The 11,743-nt window shown below is 38.1% G+C and overlaps 2 protein-coding genes across 2 annotated transcripts; one reads left to right on the top strand and one right to left on the bottom strand.

Moving 5' to 3' along the window:
- Nucleotides 1-1,792: 1,792 nt before the first annotated feature.
- LOC117912482 (vicilin-like seed storage protein At2g18540) lies at nt 1,793-4,488 on the bottom strand. The gene is made up of 5 exons (XM_034827074.1): nt 4,159-4,488; nt 3,799-3,983; nt 3,624-3,707; nt 3,230-3,535; nt 1,793-3,067 (listed from the first exon to the last, which is right to left on the bottom strand). Exons 1-5 carry the CDS (start codon nt 4,445-4,447, stop codon nt 2,069-2,071), a joined length of 1,863 nt encoding a protein of 620 aa, XP_034682965.1. The 5' UTR covers nt 4,448-4,488; the 3' UTR covers nt 1,793-2,068.
- A 4,615-nt stretch (nt 4,489-9,103) lies between these two features.
- Nucleotides 9,104-11,166, top strand: LOC117913464 (scarecrow-like protein 15). The gene has a single exon (XM_034828448.1). The coding sequence runs from the start codon at nt 9,230-9,232 to the stop codon at nt 10,844-10,846; it is 1,617 nt and encodes a 538-aa protein (XP_034684339.1). The 5' UTR covers nt 9,104-9,229; the 3' UTR covers nt 10,847-11,166.
- The last annotated feature ends 577 nt before the right edge of the window (nt 11,167-11,743 follow it).

Here is an 11,743-nt window from a genome sequence, read left to right as displayed (position 1 = left end):
GGAAAAAGTTGACCCTAAGTCATTCACCATTTTCTCAATCAAACCATTGAAAATATGATTAATACACCTATATGGACATACAACTTAGGAGAGATATGAAATTTGTGTTATTGTATAAAGGTATTACACTAACTGTACAAGGAAAATGTGTCATGTGTACAAGGGTGTACAAGGCTCCTAATAGGTTTTGTACAATTTTTAAACAACTTGAGTTTGACATTAAGACGATTATTAATAGTTTTTTTTTTCTTTTTTTTACCAAATTATGTCATTAAAACATTTCCTACAAAAATTAAAAATAAAATTAAAATCAATCATGTTTGAATTGGTCATTATAAGTAAACTAAATGAAATATATATTTTTACTATTTTACCTTTATAAACATAATTTCATTGTTACAGAAGAAGACAATATTTATAAGACTAATTTACCAACCTTCCAATAATTTTGAAATTGAATTAAAAATAAAAATAAAAAATTATTTTTATAACATTTTTATTTTTTAAAATCATTAATTTAAATTATGAAATTAGTTTTAAAATTAAAAATATTTATTGTAATTATAGTTTTGAAGATTTCATGATTTTTATCTGATTACTTTGAAAATTTGCTTTAATAAGAAAATATTTATTTTAATGGTTTTGAATATTTAAATCTTTATTCAAAAATATTTAGTATTTGTGTGGGGAACAATTAGATAATTTTGGAATGGAAAAATTTTGAATATTTTGAAGACTTTAATTTGACCAATTACCCTATTTACACTTTCAAAATTATTGGAAGGTTGGTAAATTAGTCTAATAAATATTGTCTTCTTGATTAATATTATATATATATATATATATATATATACATGTGAGTGTTTATATTATTTTTGAAATAATAAACACTATGTGTCTAATTTGCAAGTTAAAAAAAATTAATAATATTTTATGAGGTATTTAAAAAGTATTTATTATATGTTCTATAAATTTGAAAAAAAAAAATAATATTTGATGATATATAATTTAAACAAACAAATAATACTAATATTTTATAAAGTATTTAAAAATTATTTAATATATATAAGAAATAATATAAGTTTGAAATAAAGAATAATATTTATTATATATTATGTAAGTTTTCAACATATTTAAAAATTATTTATTATATATTGTGTAAGTTTGAAAAAAAATAATATTTGATGAGGTATTTAAAAGTTATTCATTTCAAAAATGCTTTTGACAATAATAATTTTTAATCATATTTCATATTCAATTTGATGAAGAAAAAAAAATGATTCAACTTGATTTCACCATTAAATAGGTGAGAGAAGGGTAAAAGAGAGAGAATGAGAAAGGTGAGATGATTTATTAGTTCTTTCATTTAATAGTTAAGGGTATTTTAAGGATTTTTTTAAAGATAATATCATTTCTCTTAATTTCTACTATTTCATTGGGTTTTGGGTTTAATTATGAGTGATAGAAGGACTTTACCTCAATTACCCAACCTAGATGGGTTGGAAACACAATTCTCCTAAAAATAATCTCCCAAAAAACAATATATCCGACAACGAAAAAAACTGATTTATTTATTTGACCTTAAAATAAAATTTACTAGATATCCTATAACCAAGCTACTCCAAGCTTTTAAATTAATATTATCTGTAATTTTAAACAAAATTCACTACATATTCTAGATCCAATATAATATTCTAACGATTTTAAACCAAATTCGTCTAATATCCCTATACACAATATATATATATATATATTTAAAAAAAAATCATGATTTTGAACTAAATTTGCTAAATACAGAAGGAACCAACATGGACGACTACGATTATTTTAAAAGCTGGGCTTACATTTCCACAAAACTCCCATCTCACCATCAAAACGTGAAACAAAAATCTCCTGCCTATTTCAAGAAAAAGATCTACTGAACCAACTCAGATGATGGAACTTAATTAGAGGGAAACATAAAACGTAAGGATCTAAGGAAGGTGTTGGAAGACTGCTACCCTCACTCCTCATGACTGTGTAGTCCAGGCAGGTGGGTGAGAGGAGGCATGTCAAACATTCCAAGTGTTCAATACTCTGCTCTTTTTCCCTCCCCACCACCCCCAATTTCATACTTCACCTCTTCCCCCTCTCTTTTTTGTCTTTCTTCTTCTCCTTTCATTGCCTCTTCTTGCTCCCTTTCTGCTGCTGCTTCTCTTCTCCTATCTTCTTCCCTTTTTGTCTCTTCTTCCTCTCTCTTTCTGGCTTTGGCTTCCTCTTCCTCCCTCTTTTTCTCCTTTTCATACTTCTCCTCTTCCCTCTCCCTCTTTTGTCTCTCATCTTCTTCTCTCATTGCCTCCTCTTGCTCCCTTTCTGCTGCTGCTTCCCTTCTCCTATCTTCCTCTTTTGCCTCTTCTTCCTCTCTCTTTCTGGCTTCGGCTTCCTCTTCCTCCCTCTTTTTCTCCTCTTCTCTTTTCCTGGCTTCCTCCTCTTCCTTCTTCCTGGCTTCCTCCTCTTCCCTCTTTTTTTCTTCTTCCTCCTCCTTGGCTTCCTCCTCCTTCCTCTTTCTCTCTTCTTCCTCCTTCCTAGCTTCCTCCTCTTGCCTTTTCTTTTCAATTTCCTCTTCCATCATCCTTGCCTCCTCCTCAGCGCAACTGGTGCAATCTAAGATGATAGACTCACGCTGAGGAGTCAGAAACTGATCCATGGTTGTGTTGGAAACATTGAAGGCTGCAGCCAACACATCCCTGTCAAGAGTTCGGAGAACAGAGCTTTCTCCTGCTAGGAATTGAGGATGATTCAGTTTTGAGGCTGTGCTGAATCCCATAAACACCAAGGAGCCATTATTGAAGGACATCTGAGCCATGGGATGGAACCTTGGGACAACAAAAACATCTCCTTCCCTCACCCTAAAGCTCCTGTTTTCACACTTGAATTTGGTAGAGTTGCTGGAACTTGATTTCGTAGTGTTGCTTGAACTTGATTTCGTAGTGTTGCTAGAACAAACCACCCGAACAATCCCTTGCCCTTCCAAGACTACTGCTATCTCAGTAGCCAATGGATTCCAGTGCGGTCCCATCATTGAACCCTTCATCAACAAATCAAATAGATGTCAGTGTTACAATAAATTCATATCCCATCATTTGTCAGTTATAGTGTAGACACATCCAACACTTTTTACTGTTAAAAGTCTCCCAAGTTTTTCAAGGAAAATGATCAAAAAAGGAAGATCTGCTGGCTTCTGACAGACCTTTGTCAGGTTCACCATGAAAATTCCAATGTTGGAACCCTTCAATACTTTCATGTCTTTGGTGGTCACCGTCAAGGCCCGTCCATTACAATTCTCAAAGTCTGGATCCGCATCTCGAATATTGAATGTCTTGGCTGCCTTCTTTTTGTTCTCCAAATCATAAATGCTGTGGCCTTGGCTTCCAATAAAGGCTTTAAGGAATCGAGCTTCCCACCCCCACAGATTCTCTGATCTTGCTGGCACATTATGGACAATAGCAGGTGGCTTGGTTGCATTTGTTATTGCTTCTATCAGTTCCTCAGAGACCTTATAAACACCCATTTGGATTGATGTTACAGAATCCAAGAACTTAATAATACACAACCCTGGATGACCCTGTGGAGAGAAATCATACCTCAAAAGCAGCTTGGAGAACTTTCTTATCAAAGCCCCGGACCAGGTCGCTAATGCTAGAATATGCCCCAATTGATGATACCTCCTACACCAAAGGGTTAAGAAGAGAGAATTACTCGAAAGAATCCCAGAAACAGAGGACCAAAATATAAAATTGAATGGGATAAAATACACACATTTACATCACCATCTTCTAAGTTAACAAAGATGGCATAAATTCTAAGCTTCTCCCTCTCTGATTCTAAGTTGCTCTGCAAGTAGAAAACAGTCCCTGGCTTCAGCCTATACACATCACCCCGTCTTAATTCTGTCAGTGTCGTCTTCTCCTTTTCTTCGTTGGCCCAATTTAACTTCCCACTCCCTAAAATTACAACCAAAAAGACAACCAGATATCAGGAGATCCTCACATCCTTCACCCACGCATGCAATGAAAATGCACCTTACAAAATGATTATGAATCTTCAAATGTAGTAATCCATGAATATTATTTAAAGGGAAAACTGAAGGGACTCTTCAAAATGTTTTGAGAGAAGTACCCGTGTGTACATAAAATACCATGTCCGTATGGAGTAGAACTGGAAGAAAAAGGGAGTTAGGCTCCAGAGTGAAGAACTGGAGATGGTAGGATCCCCTCCTTGTCCCATCACTCACTTGGGCTGCTGAGATCTCTCCATACTCTGTCGACACAATCGTCTCCCTCTTATCTTTGGGAAACAGAGGCCCCGCACCCCAATCACCATTCCCGCTCCACCCCTTTGCATGCAGACAGAAATAAGCAAGAAAGAGGAACAAGGACAGTGAAGAAACACAAGCTCTCTTAAACATTTTTTTTTTCTTTCTCCCTTTTTTCCAGAAATTAAGACTGATGCGAGATGTTGAGGGTGGAGGAAACGTTGATATATAGGGCGAGGAGGAGTTATTGGAGTACGTGTGTGTACTACGTGGCGATGTGCATGTTTCGTGGAACACGTGGCTGCTGCTTGACTCTACCTTCTACCTCTGAAAGTCTAAACCGTTGAGAAGGTTTTGGTGGTATTTGCTCCTGCCTGTGGTTATCTTGATTTCTCGCTGTAGGCATGAGATCTAGTCAGAAACGGCCTGTGACCATGGAACTTGGGCTCTTATTTGGGCCGAGCTGTCACCGTATTGGACCACCCACTTCAAATCAACTTCATTGGGTTGGGCCTTATTCAAGTTGGGCTTCCTTCTTTGGGTTTACCCCTCTACCCTACCTAGCATTTGCGTATGATGTCTCCTAATCTTATCCAATCCAAAGAAAAAATCAAGAAGAAAAAGAGAGATTGATTGAAGAAATCTGGTTGGGCTTTTAGCTGCCACTCTATGTTTCAAAGGGAATCAAATTCTAGCTTAATTTCTTTTACATGTAAAAGGAATCATGTTTCATTATTTTAGTTCAAATTTAGTTGACTAAATGTATATGAAATCCATGCACTATGACCAAAAAAAAAAGAAAAAAAAGGAAAAGCAATGGTTTTGGAAGGCTGTTTATTAGAGATTATCTCACACTTTTTTCAAGTTTTTCCCCTCCAACCAAAAACCCACAAAAGGCAGGAGTTTTTTCTTTTGTCCCTCTTACCCTCTATATCTATAGTGCTGTTCAAATCCTAGCATAGGTGACCAAGATGCTAAAAAATCCTTTGATGATCAAGTGGACGATGGGGGTGGCGAGTCTTGTCACCAATTCCACTTGCAAAATAATACAAATACCCTTTACTCAAAACCAAATACTATTTGTGCATGTGATTGAGTGTGGCCATGCACGCATAAAGAAAAGAAAACTAAATGAATCAAAGGGTATTTTCAAAGGAAAACAAAAAATATGAAAACCAAAATATCCTTAGTGGATCCTCTTATTTTAAAGGGCCCCCCTTCCTTGTAGGGTTGCTTGTAAAATAGAAGATGGAAGATACCACACTCAAATCACCTCCACTGTTACTAGCCTGCCTTTTCTTTTGGAGTGGGGTGAAGACTCATCAACTTTTCATGAATGATATATATCGGAATCTCAACCCCTGCCTGCCTTCTTCTTTTGTGTGCTTCAAGCCTCCTTCCCCCACCGCGTGTCTTCCGTGTGCTTTCGAACCTTAATGCCTAAGTACATTACTTCATATATTCTCTACTATTACTCCTGCTTTCACGCTTAACACGCTCTCAGCCAACCCAAAAGTTAAAAAAAATTGGCTTTTAAGATCTGGAAAGCATAATGTCAATGAACCATTTGGTTTTGTTTCTGGTCGTTGTTCCTTTCAAAATACACATGTAGAGAGAGATATATTTTTAAGGAATTGTTGACGCTTTTTAAGAGTCATTTAAAAGATGGGTGTGGATTCTAGCCCAAATGCCTTTCATGGGGTGGGATATATGAGAAGATATGACTAAGACCAAGGGATCATCACGTTTCACGGGGCGATACCAACCAGTTAATCCATCATATCACATTTTCAGGTACAGTGTATGTAATTTTTTTCTTGGGTATCTTGTACTCGAAGGAAAAGGAGGAGGTATCGGTGTGCTATGGACCGGGATCAAGGCTTTTGGGAGTTTGGCCTTTAGCCTGTTTTGGGCCTGAAGTTGGAACATGTACCCATATTCAACAAGTCATGGCTTCAACCCAAGGGTGCCGCTGGTGTACCAACCCAATTACACTAGCTATCATGTGGAAAATGAGGAATCAGAACTATTGGGATGCATGTAAGAACATCCGCTCTTAAGTACGTATGAAAGTGGGTCATCTCAAAGATGGTTATTAGAATAGACCTACGAATTATGATGTCAAATGTCTTCTAAATGAAATGGTCAAAGCTCGATCTAGTAAAAACTTTAATAAAAATGTGTTTGGTTTTCATGGGAGTAAATTTTTTACTCATTTCGAATTTTCGTTAAATAGTTCAAACATGATAAGGGTAGAGATAGTCCCGCATATAAGATCCAATCAACGTTTAATTTATGTCAGATTCCTTCACTTAATTGTTGATATCCACGTTAATGAGCACAGTACGAGTTAGGCATCCGTCCCACATCAAAAACATAAAAATTAATAAAATAAAGTCTTCATTTTCATCCTTTATTTTAGAGTTCCAAATATAAAAAATGTGATGATCATAGTCTATTCAGTCCACAATAGTTATAGTTTACATTTTGAGCATAAAGGTGGTTCAAAAATAGACTAAATAACGACTTTTTCCAAAGTTTGAAAATTGAAGCCAAGAAAAATGCTCCAAATCCATCAGCCAACAGGGAGGCCGCCAATCTTCTTGTTTTCCGTTCCCACTGAACTAGTTTAATTAGTTGGTGGGATTACTTTAAAGAAAGGTAGACGTCTTTGTTGGTTCACAGACCCCCTTTTTTAAGAAGAAAAACATGAACTTACTCATTGACTCTATTGCATTGGATCCTTTCAGTGATAATAACCGATATAGAATATAGAACAGCATTTAAAAAAAATTGCAAATCAAACACGTAAGCTTGATGAGGACATAAGTGGTACGTTAGTTAATATTATTTTAGAAGCCGTAACTATATGAATGTGATGATTACTCGTAAAAAGACCTAATGGGTTCTTTTTAGAAGGTGGCACACTTTGATCTAAAGTAGAAGGGGGCCGGGTGGGGCGGGGGCAAGAAAACAAAAGAAAAGGTGGAGATATTGGAGTTTCTTTGCGGTACGTGAATGGATCGATGGATGATGGGTGATGCAGTATTATTGGATGAGATCACTAGTGCACTGTCACCCTGCGAACATATTCTCTTCTCTCTCGTCGCCGCCAAACAGCCCTTTCGTTGCTTTTACGTGTATGTGTGTGTGGGGAGGGGGGGAGCGTGGCCTGAACTCGCTTCATAGCTGCTCATGCCATGCATGCATGGATATCCGACAAAAAGCCGCCCGGTGGGGGCCGCGAACCGCCAATGAGATCGGGTGGGTGCATAGCCTGGTCAATTTGTGGGTCTCACCTGTGGTCACTTCTACGTCAACAAGAATTCTTTTGTCAGCTTTCTCAACGCCTTTTTCTAGTGCATGGGAATGTTGTTGTGGTACAGTGGGGAGTAGGTTAGCTCAGAGGTGAGTCTGCGGTCTCCGCCGTGGGATGGGATGTGAGGCGTTTGGGTTTTGACTTTTGGAGGGTGATCGAACGATGGGAGGGTTTATCCCAGGGGAAATCTCAATCTCGTATTTTCCGCAAAGCAGGGTTTGAAAGTAAGAGTTTTGGAAAAGCACGTTTAGACGTAAGGGGGGTTTCTTTTAAGCCAAGTTTGTGCGATTGAGTTTGGGGGAGAAGAAAAAGTAGGGCGGTGGCGTTCGTATTTGGTTCTGTTTTAAGACTTTTGAGGGACCCAGGTGGAGAGGTGTATGTGGTATGTGGAGCTTTAACGCCCACATTTGACTTGTTTGTCTTTTTAAGTCTTTATGGATTAGTTTTTGGCCATTCCTACTAATTACAACTCAACCCTAACTCATGGTGGTGTAATGAACGTCGTTATCCATGTTTTGTAAATTTTACGCTCTCTTTGTTAACGGTTTCGAAAAAGAGTTTTTTATCCACCAAAACCAAATTTTCTTTTTAAAAATAAAAAATATGCTTATTTCAAATAACATTAAAAGTTACTTTTCATGATTTTCACTAAATAGGTTAAAAATATTTCAAAATCATAAATAAAATTTTTATTTTGTAAAACATCATTCTAAATTATTTTTTAATATTATTCAAAAATAATTATCAAACAAGTCTTTAACATTTCATAAACGTGTGTAGGATTGAAAATTTGTAACTCTAAATATATATATATATATATAAAAAAAAAGTAAGAGCCAAGGTAGACTCTATTGTTAGAAACAGTTTTTTAAGAAAATAAAATTGATAAATTGATGATAAAAATAAATTTTTAAAAAACTTATTCTAAAATTAAGTTATTTTTAGAATAATTTAAAATATTTTAAATTTTTTTATAATATTTTAAATCACAATTTAAGAACTTTTATCATGTTTGATTCTAAAAATTTTAAGTAAGAAAATAATGAAAGAAAAATGAAAAGAAAGAAAGAAAAAATATATATAAATTTATTTTTCTTAAATTTTTTATATATATAAATTTAAAATATATATAAATTTGTAATTAATTTTAATCATAATAATTTTTTATTTTTTATTTTTGAGAAAACTAAAAAAAGTTAATTTTTTTCGGTATTTTTCAAGAACCTGGCTCGAGAAAGTATAAAGGGAAAACTGCTTCTTAAATAAAGTTATTTAATTAAAAAGTTACGTGAGGGAGAAGGTTCGAAGAGATCAGCCGTGTGATGTGTGCAGGCAGTGGGAGGGTGGAGTGTGATGTGAGGATGGGCAATTGGGCAATTGGACATGACATTCCTCCTCAGCATCCCATGACATACTCCCATACATCATACCCACATGCACGCACGCAAAGATAAAAAGGAGGCAATTATAATCCCCTAAAAGGGCCCCTCTCCCCTCCCCCTTCATTCCCCCTCTTCCATCGGGAGTTTGAGACCCAAAAAAGGAGTAGCAGTGAGAGCTTTCCATCGGCTCTTTGCCTCTCTTATTTTTCTCTCTTTCTCGCTTTCCCCTTAGAGATGAAAGTCCCAGTTCCAGCCCAAAACAACCATTCTCCAAACCCTAAACCGCTTTCTTGTAACAATACCACCCGGAATACCGCTTTTCGGAGCCCTGCTACTGATACTATCAACCTGTGCTACGAGCCTACCTCTGTTCTCGACCTTCGCCGCAGCCCTAGCCCTGTGGCGGATAAGGCGGCCACGTTTCCCGGAATTACTGCCGTCTCCGACGTGTCGTTGCCACAGTCGGAGGAGCCTGGTTTTCAGTGGGAAGACCATGGGATGCATAATTTGGATGATTGGGATCCTACCGTGTGGGATTTCGTATTGCGTGATGACTCTGCCCCTGTCTTCGGGAGTGTTCCTCAGTTGGGTCCCTGCGACCCTCAATTCCCACACCTCCCTCTCCCTGACCTCCCACCTTCCCAACCCATCTATCATACTCAGCTTCTTCCTTTCGATTTTACTCTCTCTGAAATTTCTTCCAATCAAAACCACAACTTCAATCTCAACTCTTTCCACTGGAACGTTGGCTCCGAGTTTGTGGAGGAGCTTATTCGAGCAGCCGAGTGCTTTGGATCCAACAACTCACAGCTCGCTCAGGCGATATTGGCGCGGCTCAATCAACGGTTGCGAGCTCCGGTGGGAAAACCACTACAGAGAGCTGCCTTCTACTTCAAAGAAGCTCTCCACTCTCTCCTAACTGGCTCCAACCGGAAGTCTCATTCGTCGGCATCGGAGATCGTTCAGACAATAAAAGCGTACAAGGCCTTCTCCATGATCTCTCCTATCGCTATGTTCTCCAACTTCACCGCCAGCCAAGCACTCCTCGAAGCTGTCGATGGATCACTCTTCATTCATATCATAGATTTCGACATCGGACTCGGAGGTCAGTATGCCTCTTTCATGAAAGAGATTGCGGACAGGTCAGAGGCTTGCAAAGTCAATCCTCCTGTTCTTCGAATCACCGCTGTCGTGCCCGAAGAGTACGCAGTTGAGAGCAGATTGATCAAAGAGAATTTGTTTCAGTTCGCTCAAGAGCTCAAAATAGAATTCCGTATTGAGTTCGTGCCGATTCCTACTTTCGAGGTTCTATCATTCAAAGCGGTCGAGTTCATCGACGGAGAAAAGACTGCTGTTAATATATCGCCGGCGATATTCCGACGTCTCGGTACCACCAATAATATCGCCGGATTTTTCTGCGATCTCCGGCGGATTTCCCCACAAGTTGTCGTGTTTGTAGACGGCGAAGGGTGGACCGATAGCGGAGCGGCGTCGTTTAACCGGAATTTCATCAACGGCCTTGAATTCTACGCAGTGATGCTGGAATCACTGGACGCTGGTGGCGCTGGCGCCGGCGGTGATTGGATTCGTAAGATTGAGATGTCCCTGATTCAGCCGAAGATATTTGCGGCTGTGGGAGATGTGGGACGGCGGGTGACGGCGTGGAGGGAGCTGTTTTCCGGCGCGGGGTTGGGGCAGGTGCAGTGGAGCCAGTTCGCGGAGTCTCAAGCAGAGTGCCTACTGGGGAAGTCACAGGTAAGGGGCTTCCACGTGGCAAAGCGGCAGGCTGAGATGTTGCTTTGCTGGAAGGGGAAACAATTGGTGGCCACGTCAGCATGGAGGTGGTTGTGACAATTTGCGGCACTGGCGGTGGTAGTAGTGGGGAAGTGGCTAAAAAAACATATAACATATGCAGGGCGACCGGGTTTTTTTGTTTTTATGTATGGTAGTCTGTAAGTCGGTGTCTATTTGGATTAGAACTCCCTGTCCTCTTCAACCATGTCTGGTTTCTAAACTAACTAGCTCCAGAGATTAGACCATTCCTGGTCAACCCTACTGGTCGAGCTATCTGTCATCTCTGTCTTTTTGTTTTTGAAAATGCATGGAAGTAATTGGTTGCAACTTATTTTTATTGTAGACAATAAGAACATCCATTGGTTGTTGTTGTAAAAGTATAAATTAGAGAGGCAAAAAAAGAAAAAAGAAAAAAAAAAGGCTCATGTGACCATTTTCTTAAGTGCTTGTGACTCAATTTTAGTATAAAAATACAAATGATAATAACTTATAACCAATCATCCCACTTTCAGAGATGCTGAAGGGAGATTACAATGTCATCAAGACATGTACATGGTGGCCTAAGGAAAGACATCGAGGATGAACGAGTACCGATGGTCTTAATGCTGACTCCCCCATACACTGCACGACCCTCATATGTTGCATGGCTCTCATACATCAATCAATTCCATAAGAAAATTAATTGTGATTGAATGAATCTTCTGTATTATCATCATAGTATGACATTATGTGTAAAATCTTACTCCCAACTTTATAAGTAACGAGTAATGCATTGGTTGCGATATCACTTCATAATTATAACATGCTTACATGACCCGTGCATAGAGGAACTGGGTAATGCATTAAGTGTGATAGAATGAACATTTTATACGATCTAACGTCATTTTATAATTATGACCTATATAAAACCTTATTCCACGTCAAACCACTTCATAAGGAACATGTAGCATATTA

The sequence above is a fragment of the Vitis riparia genome, chromosome 4, assembly GCF_004353265.1.
Source record: "Vitis riparia cultivar Riparia Gloire de Montpellier isolate 1030 chromosome 4, EGFV_Vit.rip_1.0, whole genome shotgun sequence".
NCBI classification, from domain to species: domain Eukaryota; kingdom Viridiplantae; phylum Streptophyta; class Magnoliopsida; order Vitales; family Vitaceae; genus Vitis; species Vitis riparia.
The sequence above is the reverse complement of the archived record's forward strand: the minus strand, read 5'-3'. Positions and strand labels throughout refer to the sequence as shown.

Bases quoted from the DNA above. Each gene is read 5' to 3' on its own strand.
- LOC117912482 (XM_034827074.1), bottom strand. From the start codon at position 4,447: ATGTTTAAGAGAGCTTGTGTTTCTTCACTGTCCTTGTTCCTCTTTCTT. The intron at 3,984-4,158 runs GTACTTCTCTCA...TTGTAATTTTAG, and splicing joins GGTATTTTATGTACACACGG to GGAGTGGGAAGTTAAATTGG. The intron at 3,068-3,229 runs GTCTGTCAGAAG...TTGTTGATGAAG, and splicing joins TCATGGTGAACCTGACAAAG to GGTTCAATGATGGGACCGCA.
- LOC117913464 (XM_034828448.1), top strand. From the start codon at position 9,230: ATGAAAGTCCCAGTTCCAGCCCAAAACAACCATTCTCCAAACCCTAAA.